Source organism: Mixophyes fleayi, chromosome 9 (genome assembly GCF_038048845.1).
Source record: "Mixophyes fleayi isolate aMixFle1 chromosome 9, aMixFle1.hap1, whole genome shotgun sequence".
NCBI classification, from domain to species: Eukaryota; Metazoa; Chordata; class Amphibia; order Anura; family Limnodynastidae; genus Mixophyes; species Mixophyes fleayi.
Genome location: NC_134410.1, coordinates 126312924 through 126329572, shown reverse-complemented (window position 1 = coordinate 126329572; position 16649 = coordinate 126312924). Strand labels below are relative to the sequence as shown.

Genomic DNA, 16649 nt, shown 5'->3' with positions numbered 1-16649 from the left:
CGCATCTATATAAATGTCCTTGTACTTACAGTAACATCCTGGTATTCTACCCTTCCTGTGAGGTCATTGTCACCCTTATGTCACATCTGGGCGTCACTGGTCCCCGCAGTCAGACATTACTATTAGTGGGTTTATTACATAAAATATTACCCACAAACATCATTAATGCTCTTCTCTTCGAAAATGGCTTGGTCAAAAAACCACAATTATTATAATAAGATTATTGAGAAAATATAAGGATAAAATAAATGACTAAAAACCCCAGAAAGATCCCAACAACAACAGAACGCCAGTCAGTTAAACACACATCATCATGTTACATTAAAATAGACGTCCATTCAAATTGATTTAAATTAACAGCCTCTAATTGGTAACAGAATGACATGCAAACAGTTTTATTCATATTGTGATACCCTAGAACTGTGGTATCACTTAATTAACATTGTTGGCACTATGTGACATACTACGTATGTACCGTGTGGTCTCTGGCTGAATTTGATACAGAACTACAATTAAGAACTACAATTTTCAGCATGCTTTGGGGGATAAGAGGAGGAAGGAGATGACATGAGCCAAGTTATTGAGTATGCTGAGCTCAGTTGGAGCCAGTTGGCAGCTGATAGGAGGGGGTTGGAGGGTGAAGTACTGGAAGGAGGTGTCAGTGAGAAGAACATGAATGAAGGGTAATGATAAGAGTAACAAGGTATTAATAAAGATTATAAAGCTTGTCAGAGCAGCAGCAATAGTTATCTAATAAAGAACAACTACAAGAGCAGAAGAAAGCAAAGTGGAAACGAAAAAATTATTATTGGACTGAGTCTCCAACTTTATATATATTGGTGTCCAGTGTCAGCGTGACAGAAAGAGAACGGAAGAGAAAGTGAAATTAGTATCAGTATCTAGCGATAGAGAGAAGTCGGTGAGTTTCCAGGAGAGACTTGCAGAAAAGACAGATAAATAAGGCTGCAAACATCACACCTCAGACACGTATATCACATTTATACCTGTACAGTACTACTCTAACATTGTTCAGTAACGTTCGGTTATATGGAATAAAAATCAAGAGAATTAATACTCAAGAGAGCTAATTTATCGTAACCATCAGTAAACAACTAAAATCCTTATTTACACAAAGCACAAAGACATCATCCAAGAACTGTGAGATATTAAACACATAAAATACTGGAAGCGTTATAAGGAAATACTGAATAAAGTGTCCCACTTCCAGATCTATAATTATAATTCACTGTGAAAAGAATCATTCAGGACTGCTACATACATCAAGTCATAATGTTATATTTATAACACTGTTCTTTACTATAAGAGTTGTATTGTGAAAATCCATATTGATTTGAGTGGAGGAAGACAAGATGTAAATACTAATATAAGATACGGTTTTAAATAACTTATAGGGAATGGTGCTATTACTTGGGGCAATAGGGATGTTTAAATTATAGAAATTTAACATCATTGATTTATTGAGAATAGTGCAATAGTGGAAGGATAATTTAGAACAGTAATATTAGTAAATTTGGTAAATAAATCAAAAGTTTTTAAAATGATTTATGGAATAAAACTGGCTATTGGATTAGCCCACTCGGAGTGAATAATGGGGTGTTGCGATATCATGGTTGAAAACAAGACGATAAATGATCAGCTTATTTTCAGCATTAAGAATTAACTGTTTTGCAGAGAATTGAAGCTAAAGGCATGTTTTTGGTGGATGGAGGTTTGGGCTGATCAGGGGAATAGCCTAAATTGTCCTGATTTTTCCAGTTGTGAATGTTGGGCCTGATTCATTAAGGATCTTAAATGAAGAGGTATCTTATTTCAGTCTCCTGGATAAAACCATGTTACAATGCAAGGGGTGCAAACTAGTTTTCTGTTTTGCACATAAGTTAAATACTGGCTGTTTTTTCATGTAACACACAAATACTCGATAGCTTATTTGTACACTGAAATTTAAAGTTGATATTTGTGTGCTACACAATAATAGCTGATTGGTTGTTATGGTTTTGGTGCAACAGTGAACCTTTTAGAATTATAAGTAAATAACCCTCTATCAGTTTTCAATTACTATCTTTAATATGGTTAAAACAAACAAAAACCAATAGATAGGAAAAATGACATTACAGAAACAAACAGCCCTAAAATTAGTAAACAAGAATATTTGTTACAGAGTATTCCAGTAACAAAAAGTCAGGTGCTGAGAGATTTAATATTAAAAAGAGTTTACAAATGTAACTCCCAGAAGAGTACAATAAACAAACTTGTAAACAATCAGTGCCACTCAAAAACTGCAGCTCTTAATAACAGGGATTGGAGGTCTGTATCTCGTAAACAATGTCAATGAATTAAAAACAGAGAGAGCACTGTTTATGAAAAAGTAAAAAATCCAATTTAATAAAAAACATCAAATGCGCTGTGCATTCTGTTATGGAGTTAACAAGCCGTATTGATTGATAGATCACAATTCAGAATAATCACAAGACCATAAATTCGCAGACAATAGCACCCTAAATATACAGATGATCATTGAATAGTATATTTTATAACCAAAACAGCAAGTCCATGATCCTATTTAGACAAACAGGGTCTTGAACAGTCAATCAAACAAAGCTCTCCAAAAGTGGACAACGAAGGAGTTTAAGCTGTAGAAAAACCCTTCTTGTAGTAGGGGAACAAATCCATCTTTCTGTTGTCTATATGACCCGGAGAGTTGTATCAATATGAATCCCAGAGACTGATGCACATAAGGAGCTCCAGTAGCAGAAATGTCAGTGCGTCCTGACGCGTTTCTCCGCCCACTGTGAAGTGATCGGCGGCTTCTTCAGAGGTTGAGAGGAATTTTTAGCTTAATCTTAAGCACTGTCTATACGGCAGACAAGTGATCAGATGACCAAGAAGAGTGGGTGGGAAGGTCCAAGCTGCCGTCTATGGACACCATAAGCTCCCCAAAAGAAAAATTCACACACTTCCTAAAAGGACAGCGCTGCAAGAATATAACCCATTACCTCAAATAGTCAAATAACAGATATCGGTAAGTCGATGGCTTGAATACATAAAAGGCTTTTTTTCACCCACAGTCACAATTAAAACACAAGTATTCCTATTCTTACAGAATACAATAAAAAAACTAATTTACACGTGAAGTCTGATACAAGCTGTAGTCCCCTTACTAGAGTCCATTTAATGCAGTTGTCCTTCCGTGCTGACAATATACTTCGATGTAATTTCACACAATTCAAATGCCAATTCAGATTAACAGTTAAAACCGCGACACGTCTCCAATTCCAACTTATTCTGTCTCGTAAGGATGAAATCAATATCCAACAATATATGGGAATAACATTTTCTTTAGTAAATCAGGCACTAGGCATTATCCAACATTTATCTTCTCAGAAATTGGCAAATTGTATCCCATGGCTAGAAAAACTGGTTATACTGATTTCAAGATATATTATTCAGAATTTCAAGATATATTCTTCAGAATATTGCTGGTTAAGAGGTCTTTTATACGGCATATTTACAAAGAGGGTGCAGGTGTTTAGTGTTCTGCTTTTATTTGATCTTAAGCTCACCTCTCCTATTAACTTAGTTATGATATATTATCTCAGACAACCATTGTCTTCAGTGTGTTTACTCATCATGATAATGTGACTCCTCAGTAGTGTGTAACTAATATGCAGGACAATATGACGACAGTTGACAAGCCCCAGGTCTCCCCTTATGTCTTCCTTGGACCACTTTTGGTAGGTACTTACCATTGCACCACAATGGTACATGGAACATGGAACACACCACATGGACACACCACATGGACACACCACATGGACACACCACATGGAACACACCACATGGACACACCACATGGACACACCACATGGACACACCACATGGACACACCACATGGACACACCACATGGACACACCACATGGACACACCACATGGAACACACCACATGGACACACCACATGGAACACACCACATGGAACACACCACAAGACCTGCCATTTGGGAGTTGATCTGACCCAGTCATCTAGCCATCACAATTAGGCCCTTGTCAAAGTCGCTCAGATCCTTACACTTGCCTATTTTCTTGCTTCCAACACATGAACTTCAAGAACTGACTTTTCACATTCTACCTAATATATCCCACCCCTGACAGGTGCCAATGTAACAAGATAATCAATGTTCATTATTATTATTATTATTATTATTAATTTTTATTTATAGGGCGCCACAAAGTATCCGTAGCGCTGTACAGGGACAAACAATGGCACAGTACAAGGTGAAACAGCACAGTACAAGTAACAGTAAGCACTATAACTCTGGGGGCTCAGGCACAGCATGAAAGAGAGGGAGGGAGGGGAAAAGTGAGTACAGGCAGGTAACTATGGCCCAAGAGGGTGGGCACGGATGACAGGTTGAGAGTCACTGAGGGGAGCGGAGAGAAGTGAGAGGAGACAGAGGGCAGAGGGACTGAGAGGAGGTGAGCTGAGTAGCTGGAGAGCGCAGTTAAAAGTGATGGAAACAGAAGGTTGGAGAGCCCTGGTCAAAGGAGCGAACAATCTAAAGGGAGGGGAAGACAGACAGACACATGGATGAGACGGAGAGACGGGAGAAACGGAGACGGAGTCGAGGAAGGGGAAGAAGGGATGAGAAAGAGAGGTAGCCGACCGGTGGGAGTTTAGGCATGAGACTGTCACCTGTCAGTGGTTTTAATGTTGTGAATGATCGGTGTACAATGTTCCTATGTTTGATACAAAATAAAATTAAAAGATGATGCTCTTTTCCGAGGGAACATAAGTTTCAGCCACTATAAAATAAACTTCTCTATTAATCCTGACACTATTAATAATACAGGGCGTCACATTTTATTCCCGTACATAAAGTTTCCTTTCAATAGAACTTGTTTGTGTTGACCTAAGGGCCCGTTTGCAGCCACCTTGTCATTATTAACATTGGCAGCCGGCATCTACTTGTGTTTGCCATCACCAGGAAATAATTTAAGCATGTACAGCACAAAAGGTGAATTATGGAAATAATCTCTTATCAGCCTATAAATAGTGAATGTGTTCTTCACACAAATCAGAATAAGATAGGAAAGTTACTGTAAGTGATAGAAGGATCACAGTCCCTGTATCTGCAATGTTGTCCTCTTCGCTTATTGTCTTCCTTCTGGTCACCACTAACGGTAACGCCGAGGATAACGCCGAGGACACCTGCTCAGGTGAGTCGCTGTGAGATTTTCCATGGCTTCCTAGACCTGGTTTCAGTTTAGCTACCTATGTCCATTATAATGGGGGCACTCTAGGGTTCACAGCAATATATTAAATTTATATTACCTTTTTTCATTTATTTAAAGAAATTAATTTCCAAACTGACATAATTGTACGGATATTGATTAGTGAATTATTAAAAAATAGAATATAGTGAAAAAAACAATGTTAGAAAGTTGTATTAAAATGTATTGGGAATTCCCCAATATAATGGGGCTCTGTTAACCGGTTTTGTCCAACAACTGTGGATTATGTAATCTGCAATACTACAGATAATAGGATTAAATCATATATTGTTTTAATATCTCTCTCGTAACATGCTTGTGATTCCTTTGTTGGAATTGTAAATTCTGCCTTAAAATACACTTGCTGTTTGCTGCAGACTACGTGCATAGTCTGCATAATATATGATTTAATCCGAATAGCTGTAGTATTGTAGATTACATAAACCACAGCTGTTGGATGTAAACTGTAAACAGAACTCAATTATACTGTGGAAGTCACAATATTTTTAATACACTTTCCTAACGTTCTTTTTTTCATTATCTCCTATTTTTTAATAATTCACTAATGATTATCAGTACAATTATGACAGTTTGGAAAATAATTTCTTTTAATAAATGAAACAAGGTTTTAATATATTATATATATTATATATTAAAGAAAAAACTTTTAATATATTATTGTGAACCCTAAAATGCCCCCATTAGAAGAGACTTTCTTTTCCTTTTTACTAAGCACAGAAATTGACCAGAAAGAAAAATAAAATTGGTAAAATTTACAGAATTATTTGTACAGACCAATACATTAACGTCTAAAGGTGCAAATCTTTAAAAGTTTTGTATATGAAAATGAAATGGAAAGGAAAGAAAACAAAGGCACTATAATAAAATAAAAAACACCTCTTGACAATATTTAGCAAACCATTATACGCTGAAAAATTTGAACTGGTAAATAAGGTCTTATATTCAGTGTTCACATTGTGTTTGTTTTTTTGACTTACCAGCTGTTGCAGAAAAGTTGACCATCCTTAAAGGATGTCCTGGGATTCCGGGAGTACGAGGTGATAAAGGAGAACGTGGACTTTCAGGAGAGAGAGGTCAGTATTACCAGTTCATGCTTCTACTATAGGGATCCAGCTGCATATTGATTACTTTAAATAGCAATTAGACTGTTCTACTGTCACAGGATCGGTCACAGTATATATAAATCAGGTACAGTAAAGTTCAGACCACTGTATCAGATTGGCCAAGATGTTACTAGAGCCGTGACTTATCCAATCAGCTGCTGTTTGACAACCTAGCAGAGAGCAATTTGTATTGAAACGTCTCCAGGCTATGGAACCTGGAGAAACAATTGTCCTGGGTGTCTGCAGGGTGTTTATCACCCAAACCTGGGGACTCCTGGGCATTGTAATCCTGTGGTTTGTTACTAGTTGCGGGAAAGGGATTTAGCAATAGCTTGCACTTGGAGTTTTAAATTCAATTTACACAGTCAACAAACGCTCACATGCAGATCTACATTATAATAACATATATCCAGATTACTTATTGATAAAGAGTGCATAAATAACCTATTATTGGGACTAAGGGTGGTAACTAAATACTTGATAATCTGGATTTCAGCAGTTGGCCAGTAATTAACATATGAAAGCCTATAGCAAGATTCCAGACTCCGCCCACAAGAGGTGTTTAGTAGACGAAGAAATTAGCCTGGACATGTTACTCCGTGCTGGATTTCGGACTGATAGGTAATGTAGCTCCTAGGTGAACAGGCCTACTTAGGCCCTGACTAGTATGGAGTGTGCATGGCATGAAAGGTGAGTGTGAGCATGTTATAATGTGTTGTTGAATGGAGGACATAAGAATAAATGATTATTTGTTGTAAGTGATATGAAAGTTTAAGTGAGAATGAAAGTTTGGATTGATATGGACAGAGTTATATGGACAGAGTTACATAAATGCATGCCTGGTTGGGATAAATGAAAGCATTTGTGTTTATACATAGTTAATGCTGTGCTGTGACTTGTGGAGTGCTGTACTATACATAGTCTGGATCCTGGTTGGGATAAATGATAGCATTTGTGTTTGAATTTGGATCGATTTGTTAGGCTTTGGGAATGGAGACGTTTGTGCTATGTAGAAATATCAGGTGTTAAAATTGGCCAGTGGACATTGTGCGTTTACTGCTGATTATAGAGCTATTTGTGGTGGATTGGCTAAATACTGCTTGTAATGAGTAATGTGTCTGTACTGAGTTCACATTGTTTAGTAACTGTAATTGTTTAGTAGGCCTTGTGGGCCTACAAGCATGGCAAGTCAGCCATTTTGGATGGTGACTACATTGCATAGAAAGTGATGGATTAGGAAGTGATCAGATTGTGGTTAAGTGATCAGATTGTTAGATATGCATAGAAAGTGCAGGTTATGTTGGTTTATGCATAGAAAGTGTAGTAGTTTGAACTGGTTGAAACCATGTGCTTGAAAATGGCCGCTAGACTTTAAGTGAGGTATGTTTGTGGTCTGTATGGATTCTTCCCCTCCCCCGTCACTACACAATACATACATACACACACACACACATACACCTTTAAACAATAGTTAGTCAAAATACACACAATTACATATATATCTATATTACAGGCAATAAGTATGATATATATTGCACTAAATCTATATTGTGTGTACAATATTGTTACGCTGTTTATTGTTCTATAATATAATACAACACACTTTAAACAAATCCTATATCTTGTCGTGATTATTCTTGAAACTTGTTGATATAAAGAAATATAAAAATGATATTTCATGGGTTAATTCAGAAATACCTTTGCGAGGAGTTGTTAACGGTATTAAATGGTCATACATATATTTGCCAGTATATTAAGGAGATTGTAACCCAAAAAGGAGAAAAGGAATATACTTTTACACTTATAATGTGCTAATACAATGCTTGGTTTATTGAAATCTTATTAAAAAAAGTTACAGTAACTTACATCTATAGTTTACGATATATATTCACAGACAGTTTTGATATTGTGAATCATTGTTAATATTATGTATTATTTATACATTCATTATAGTTGTGTTGTTATGCATCATGTTTTATTTTTAGGACCTCCCGGCAGCACAGGAGTGGCTGGGCCACCTGGAGAAAAAGGTCTGTGACAATTTGTAATCACTACTTATCGTCCTTGATAACAATAATATTGTGTGAATGGTCCAATACGTTAAACCGTTCACTGCTAAGGGCAAGTGGGACTCGCACTGCAGATAGACCATGGCTGGAAAGGGTTCTGGGGAGAAAGAAATGACTCGCTGATCACATAGCACAGACTCAATGACATCAGAGGAAATGGGCGGGGCCTGTCAAGAGCAAACAGAGATTCATTGAGACAAATGGACCCCAACCAGCCCCCAGATTTTGCTATGGCACCCGGCAATGTAGTGTTCCGCACCTGTATGGGGGAGACTTTTTATTGTAATAAATTTATTAGATATTGTCTGGTGACTCCCACTACACTACAGCAAATAGCAGAAATGTTTCTACTTATTTAATTTGGGTTACACTTAATTTTTGTGAAACTTTAAATCTAGTGTATATATGTATCTATAGTTCTAAATCACCATCAGGATGAATGTTCAGACGTAGATCCAAACGTTAGCCATCATATTCCAGTGTGTGTGGACATGAGATCCCCTAGGAAAAGACAAAACTAAAACAGGGTAAATATATGAAATATCCCAGGAGTGTGACTGAGAACTGAGTGTGAGGTGAGCGCCCCTCACTTCATGTACAACAGTATAAACACTGGTATCTGTATATGTAATTGTAACTGATCATTGTTATATGTCATTTTAATGCAGGAGATCCGGGTATTCCAGGACGAGAAGGACAAAAAGGTAAAGTGTGTTGTATACATTTTGATGTTGTGATTCTTTAGATTTGTAAGTAGATTGTAAGCTCTTTTGAGATGGGCCCTGGATCCTTGTTTCTTTTTGCATTTCCTGTACTGTATCTAATGTTTGTTTCATGTCCACATATTACAGCATTGGGAAATATAAATAACAACAATAATAATAATTAATAAAAACAAAGCTAAATTGAAAAAAATCCCTAATATATAATTAAATAAGCTATATTGTAAATATCAATTGGGGGAGGTACTACCATGGCCACCTATTTAATGGCGCACAACTGGAAAACTTAGACACATACAAAACAGAATAACTTTTATTGAATTGCTTTAAAATATTTATGCAACTTCATTAAAAGGGAAATATTAAAACTCAAAGTGAAAAATGTGCTACATTGAAGAAAAATGTAAAAAAAATTATAGTAAAACTCTGATGCAGTTATTTCCAAGATGTTGTGGAATAAATGTATTATCAAATCATTAAATCATGTGCCTAATAACCACTAACATTACACAAAGAGACTCAGACTCACGGGACAGTCACTTATTTTATTGGATGGAAATTTGGATACTCAGTTTTATTCCCTCAAACGTAACTGTTAGCTATCTTTCTTTTAGTATAATAAAAATAATTATTTTCCATTATTTTTTATTATTTTTTATTATTATTTCAGGACCCACTACAGTTATCAGGAAATATTTGCCAATATTCATTATTTCAATTTAATACCCAATGTAATGCCCACTACTGCTTTATCGTCAGGCTATTTATCATTGTCTGCATTTTTTATGTCTGCAGGGGATAAGGGAGACTCGGCATTCCCTGAATCTGTGTACGGTGAGTTTTCCTGAACAAAACTTTTCTATGATTATAAATTACTTTTTTTAAAAAATGATTTAAGTTTTAGTTTTCTGTAAAAAAAAGGTACTTATCTCAAAAAGGCTCAAGTCTGACCTGTTCTTATATAATGCTCTGTTGGTAGCTTCAGAATATGCTGTGATCAACTGTTGTATAAAAGGACAAGTGTTATATAATTCAAGATAAAATACAGACAGGAGAGAAGATCATTATATTTTGAATATGTAGAAAATATCCAGAGTAACCGATGATCATATACAGAGGAAACACAGCTTGTAACTGATTAATGAGCACAAAAAAGCTGCGTAATAAGAGTTTTCAGAGACACTGTTAGACTGTAGTACTTCAAACAGTATAATGACAGTTCTAGTAGTAGACAATATTACTTACAGATGCAATCTTGAAAATTAAGGATATCCAATATTTCTGATCACACGAAAGCAGCAAAAGTCTAAGCGCAACTGAGATGAGCCCAGAGTCCCTCAGTGCAGCATCAGCAGGCATAGTGATGTAGAAAGATTTCATTCCTAGCCAGCAGACAATTGTTTTATATAAGGAGTTCTATGTTCAAGCTGCAGAACTCACAGAAGAATTCAAGGTAAGCTGGATGCCAAAAACCTTGGAGTAGTAGTGCTGTTTGCCAAGGTACAGAGTCAGAGTTGAAGCAGAAACTTGTAACTGCAGAACCTTAGAGAGTAGGTTGTTCAGGAGTCCAGAGTAACTTCCACCACTGACAAAGAATATATAGGACAGAAGGGGGTTTTAAACTCCAAAGGTCCAATCAGGTCAGGAGAGAAACACTCCCTAAATTAATGAGACAGGTATGCAATGGCTATTGCTTATCACAGCTGAAGAGGTAATGATAACATGCACAGTCAGTGATCCATAATCACCAGAGATGAAGTAGCAGTCTCAATATCCTAACCAAATAATTCAGAATATAATGTCTTAGCTCACAGCATAGACAGACAATGTCACCTACTCGCAGTCAGTAACTCTTAGGGATATGCGTTCATTTGGGTATCTTATTTCAAGTTGTCTACATTCGTATATAAGTTTAAGCCAACATATTGTGGTCAGAAAAAGGTAAATGTACCTGGGTGACCTGACTATTGGGTTTTCTGGGTTTTCCTGTGTGCCAGCCTTTACTTGTACACACCTTGCCTGATCTTCACCTGCCTTGATCCAGTGCCTGTGTTTGATTTGTACCAGTTTAATTTGGTAGATGTGGTAACTACAAATAACTCTGTAGGCAAAGGTCTAAGCACAAAGCAACATATGATATTTACAGAGTACTAGTGAGTACCAATACCAGGTTTACATTACGGGGAAAGAGGCTGGTAAATCTGCAGACAACATTAGGCTCAGTTCCCATATAATCATGAGACGTTATTAGGGGCCAATCATAGAAGCAATCAGTCAACAAGGACAAAAGTTGTAACGATATCTGCCATCTTCCATTCGCCCTAATTTTCCAGGGACAATTCCCTATTTTCCACCCAAAATCATTTTTCTCGCAGTATTTATTTTTCCATAAATCTAAACTCCTGATGTACTCAAATGAACAGGGTAAGATGGACTTCTTATAACTGACACTATATGGGTTTGAAAAGGAATTAATGATACCGATTTTATGGTCTTAGCAAACTTCAGGTCACATGACTGTCCAAGTTTTCAGTTTCAAAATTACAGGAGCTTGAACTTTAGAAGTCTTGGCCGAAACTAAGTCTGAGTTTCCCCTGCTCTTCAGTCTTCCCAGGAGCTGTCTAGTCAAGAGATGGCACTACTGAAAACCCCTCCCTAAATCCAAATTCCTTTCATCATATTTAGACTCTTCGGGTCTTAAATAGGACTGAAGCCAATAGAATGATTTATATTATTCAACCACGAGATTATTTCTCCTACACTGTAATATTTTGCTTCCTATCTCTCAGCTGCCAGGAACTGTAAGGAGCTGCAGGATCATGGAGAGACTCTCAGTGACTGGTACACAATATACCCGGATGGGCAGACCCCACTGAGAGTCCTGTGTGACATGCACACTGATGGCGGAGGATGGATTGTAAGTCTGTCTGCAGAAATCTCTATATTTCATACATGTAAACAGTTCATACATTCAGGGAAATTCTAGGTTTTCAAAAATTCCATTACCCTTCAACACAACTCTTCTTACAACACGATACAAGGCTATAAGTGACACTAGTAATATTTATTACAGCAATCCAGATGTAGGCGTTACAGTAAATGTAACATTTCCCCAATATACATCCCTTCTATCAACTAATATAATCCACGAGCGTCCCAAAGTTGGAACTTGGCGGGTTCAGGGGTCACCTTGCCGGCACCTGTGATGGTGCAATGTTGAGACAAGCTTGAAAGTAAACCACAGTCATTGGGTGGTTGTTGACGGAGATGATGGGGCAGCCACCAGGAGCATGAGGGCCACTTGCAGTCGGGTCATTATGAAAAGCTTCTTCAATGAAGCATCTCCAGATTATTTTAGGATACACTTTTGTGGCTGCTCAACCAAAAGACTTATAAGGCCATATTACCATTATAAACTGTAGTTGACATATTAAAAATGAATACACTATAAGCAATGCATCAGTCAGTCTCAATCCATTAGTGAATGTGTTTGGTAATGCAAGGAAGACCGAGATATATATTAGCATGCAGCCTAAAGTTAATTTTTACGAATTCAAAGTGTTTTACTATGTTCATCAACATTAATAGATCTTTAACATCCATGCCAGACGGCATAGAGTGACTCCTATGAACTTTGTTTTAGAAAAACTGTCACTATCTAGGGTTAGGATCAGATCCCAATGTCTGGAACAGACAGAAAGTAATGATTAGACAAACTGATTTGTAGTCAGTAGCAGACTAGTTCAGTTCCAAAGTAATTAACAAAACACAGTAGGTTTGGAGCAAGGGTGTAGTACCTAACAGGCCATCTTCAGTTCCCCCAGGTAGCTCTTAGAGAAAATCTGGAACTGTAGAATCCCTGGGTTTGAATCCTGACAAATGTCGCCACTGTGTAGCCTTCAGACACAAAGCTTCTCTCATTTTCTTAATATAGGTATTTCAGAAACGTTACGATGGTTCAGTTGATTTCCAGCGTGACTGGAAGTCCTATAAGATGGGGTTCGGCAGCCGCCTGACTGAGTTCTGGCTGGGGAATGACAATCTTCACATGTTAACATCATCAGGTAATGATCACTAGGGCTTCATATGATTATGACTCAATATGAACCTCTCGTCCAGTTTAATGTGCTCCATTATTTATATTGTCTGCTGGGTTCATGCTATGCAGTATATAATCCACTCCATAGAATATATATTAACAATATTTTCTAATTTAAAAAGATATTTCATATTTAATTTCTCTCAAAATTGACCAAAGGAATTGGCACTGGAGTAGACATGAGGAAAGTTTCACAGAGATGTGAATTTCTAACTAAACAATCTTCAACTTCTGCTTTTACGTTGTCATTCTGTGAAATGTACCGTCCAGGTCTGAATGGGTAACATACGCTTCACAACAGACACACCCCTCAGGCTCTTAAGTCCAACCTGCTAACATGTACAAAAACATTTTATTTCATATGTTAGGACACAATTGTTATGAGGCATCATTTAACCTTGACTAAACCAGCTAATACAGCAGGAACAACTTCCCTACACGCGTGCAAAAATATAAAAAATATAAATATTTTCTTTACATATTTCCTACAATACGCTCTGCAAATGCTAATCGATGGCCGATCGACTACTAAAGTCTCAATAAGTGTTTGTGAATCATCTAATTATCAGCGGTTCTCTAGTTCAGGTGTTTATCATCATCATCATCATCCTCTACTTACCCCTGTGCACAGTGCTGGGTACCCCTTGGGGGGGTAGGTCCACATTCCTTTTGAAGACCCAATGTCATTAGTGATTCCAACCACATGCTGTGGTCAGCCTAGGGCTGGTTTGTCATTATGGCAAGGGAACCCCACGCTCCTGGTTTCCCTGCTATAGAGCCACCAGACCTATCTGGCAAAGCCTAGTACTGGTACTAGTAAAATCAGGAGGACCCTGAGCTTCAGTTGGATGATTTATTAGGGGGAGGGGAGGTCCTTGTTTTTTAAAAAAATGTACTGCCATTTTTGTTTTTTTGTTTAATGTAGTGCTGCTGGAGGCATTGCCTATTTTAATGTAATCCATTATGTCGACATTTTAACTATGTCGACCTAATGAACATGTGTGCCACAATGACATTTTAACTGGGTCGGCATTCTGAATGTCGACATTTTCATTGTCATCATTTCGACTATATCTTGTAATACATAATTCTTTGCCCTGCGTTGTACCTGGTAAGCTATTGCAACTTGGATGGATGAAAGGGAGAGGCCTCTTTATGTTCCCAATGTGTAAAGGTATGTGTGTATAACATCAGCAATCTATTGCAAAACCTGGTATGGTTCCTTCCATCTGGGCTCTAGAGAGCTTTTTATCTGGTGGCCAAGCAGACAATACCTGTTTGGAGTAATAATGGGAAATGTCATGTTTCTTGACATAAGTATATTGTATGGAAACCGTCCAGTGATCCTGGAGGAATGTGCATCTTATCATAACCATCAGAGCTAATGACAAAGCATCCGGCCATTTAAGATTCATTTTGGCACAAATGTTTCTAATTTTGTTCTTTAAAGTACCAGTGGATCCTCACTTTCCCATGAGCCTATGGGTGAAAGGGTTTTATAGTTGCTGTTTTACGTCTAATGCCCCAAAGACCCTTTCTGGAAGAATGGAGACACATGTTAGATTTGGTCAGAAAACATTTTTTTTTAAATGAGTTACTCTCCTGTCATTGCAGGTACATGGGAACTACGTGTTGATCTGCAAGACTTTGACCTTAAAAATGTTTTTGCTAAATACAAATCTTTCAAAGTTATGGGAGAATCTGAGAAATACAAATTGATCCTTGGAACCTTTGTGAGTGGTGATGCAGGTAAGGAACGACCGTGTTGTGTAAACAAATGATAGCTTGTGTGTGTTAATGAATAATAGTGGTGTAATAATGTGTATATAAAGCAATTACAGTGGTTGGGTAAAAAAACGGTAGTCATGTGTGACATGTGACTATATCTGGTTGGCCAGCATGATAAATACCCAACATAGCTTTTGGTGTGGGCCCAAATCTATTATTTGATTGTCTGTGTCATTGTCAAGATAACATTTGTTCTTTCAATGACAATCTGCATGTGTGTTTAGTTACATCACTTGACTCAATCATGATTCTGTTAATTGGAGTATTATATTATAAATAATAAACCGTAACTGTAACCTGGACAATTACAATGGATGAATTATAAGTGAGCCACAAAGCTATGATGTCACAGGACATGTTGGGCAATTGTTGCCTTCAATGATCGATAATGATCTTATAGAAACTGGTAGGATCATTATTAGGCTTGGCTGAACATGTGATCAGAAGATGACCGCCATTGACCTCTGTGTGAAGACATATTCCTGCAGCACTCCCAGGCCTTAAGGTCTTATGGGCTTTTTTGCATATAAGTTGGTGCAGCTGGTTGCAGGGGACAGCACTTTTGCATGTCCGTATATAACCCTTATTATACTTTTGTTTAGGAGATTCTCTGACATATCACAATGGGATGATGTTCTCCACCGTGGACCAGGACAACGATCCTTATAGCAGTAATTGTGCCCAGGATTACAAGGGAGCCTGGTGGTACAACAGCTGCCATCATGTAAACCTGAACGGACGGTACCTTCCTGGAAAACATGACTCATTTGCTGATGGCATTAACTGGCACTCTGGCAAGGGGTATAATTACTCCTACAAACAGTCTGAGCTGAAAATTAGAGCCGTGTAATGAAACAGAAAGATGCTTCCTACAAAGAACACAGAATTACACAGATATTATCTTCCTCCACTGCTGTAATTAATGATGACCGTGTAACTGCATGTTATTATATGAATAAATCACGTACTGATATACGCATCTATATAAATGTCCTTGTACTTACAGTAACATCCTGGTATTCTACCCTTTCTGTGAGGTCATTGTCACCCTTATGTCACATGTGGGCGTCACTGCTCTCTGCAGTCAGACATTACTATTAGTGGGTTTATTACCTCCTAGAGCCTTCCATAAAATATTACCCACAAACATCATTAATGCTCTTCTCTTCTACAATGGCTTGGTTGAGAAATCACATTCATTCATTATAATATGATTATTGAGAACACATAAGAATAAAATAAGAGGACTCAAAAAATACCAGAAAGCCGCCAACAACAACAGAACACCGGGCAGTTGAACACACATCATCATGTTACATTAAAATAGACGTCCATTGAAATCTATTTCAATTAACGGCCTCCAACTGGTACCAAAATGATTTGCAAACAGTTTTATTCATATCATGGTTGAAAACAAGACTATAAATGATCAGCTTCTTTCCAGCACTTTGAATTCTCTGGAAAACTGTTCATTCTAAGAAAAAGTTTATGGTTTGGGTGGATGGAGGTTTGGGCTGATCAGGGGAATAGTCTAAATTGTCCTAATTTTCCAGTCGGGA

At 37.4% G+C, this 16649-nt stretch overlaps 1 protein-coding gene across 1 annotated transcript; it reads left to right on the top strand.

Moving 5' to 3' along the window:
* The first annotated feature begins 5111 nt into the window (after positions 1–5111).
* On the top strand, positions 5112–16016 carry LOC142101294 (ficolin-1-like). The gene is made up of 9 exons (XM_075185654.1): positions 5112–5234; positions 6290–6382; positions 8398–8442; positions 9150–9185; positions 9999–10037; positions 11993–12120; positions 13138–13267; positions 14917–15051; positions 15693–16016. Exons 1-9 carry the CDS (start codon positions 5153–5155, stop codon positions 15938–15940), a joined length of 936 nt encoding a protein of 311 aa, XP_075041755.1. The 5' UTR covers positions 5112–5152; the 3' UTR covers positions 15941–16016.
* Positions 16017–16649: the final 633 nt, after the last annotated feature.

Coding starts and splice junctions, on each gene's coding strand:
- LOC142101294 (XM_075185654.1), top strand. CDS start 5,153: ATGTTGTCCTCTTCGCTTATTGTCTTCCTTCTGGTCACCACTAACGGT. Junction 6,383..8,397: donor TGGACTTTCAGGAGAGAGAG/GTCAGTATTACC, acceptor TTTTATTTTTAG/GACCTCCCGGCAGCACAGGA. Junction 8,443..9,149: donor TGGGCCACCTGGAGAAAAAG/GTCTGTGACAAT, acceptor ATTTTAATGCAG/GAGATCCGGGTATTCCAGGA.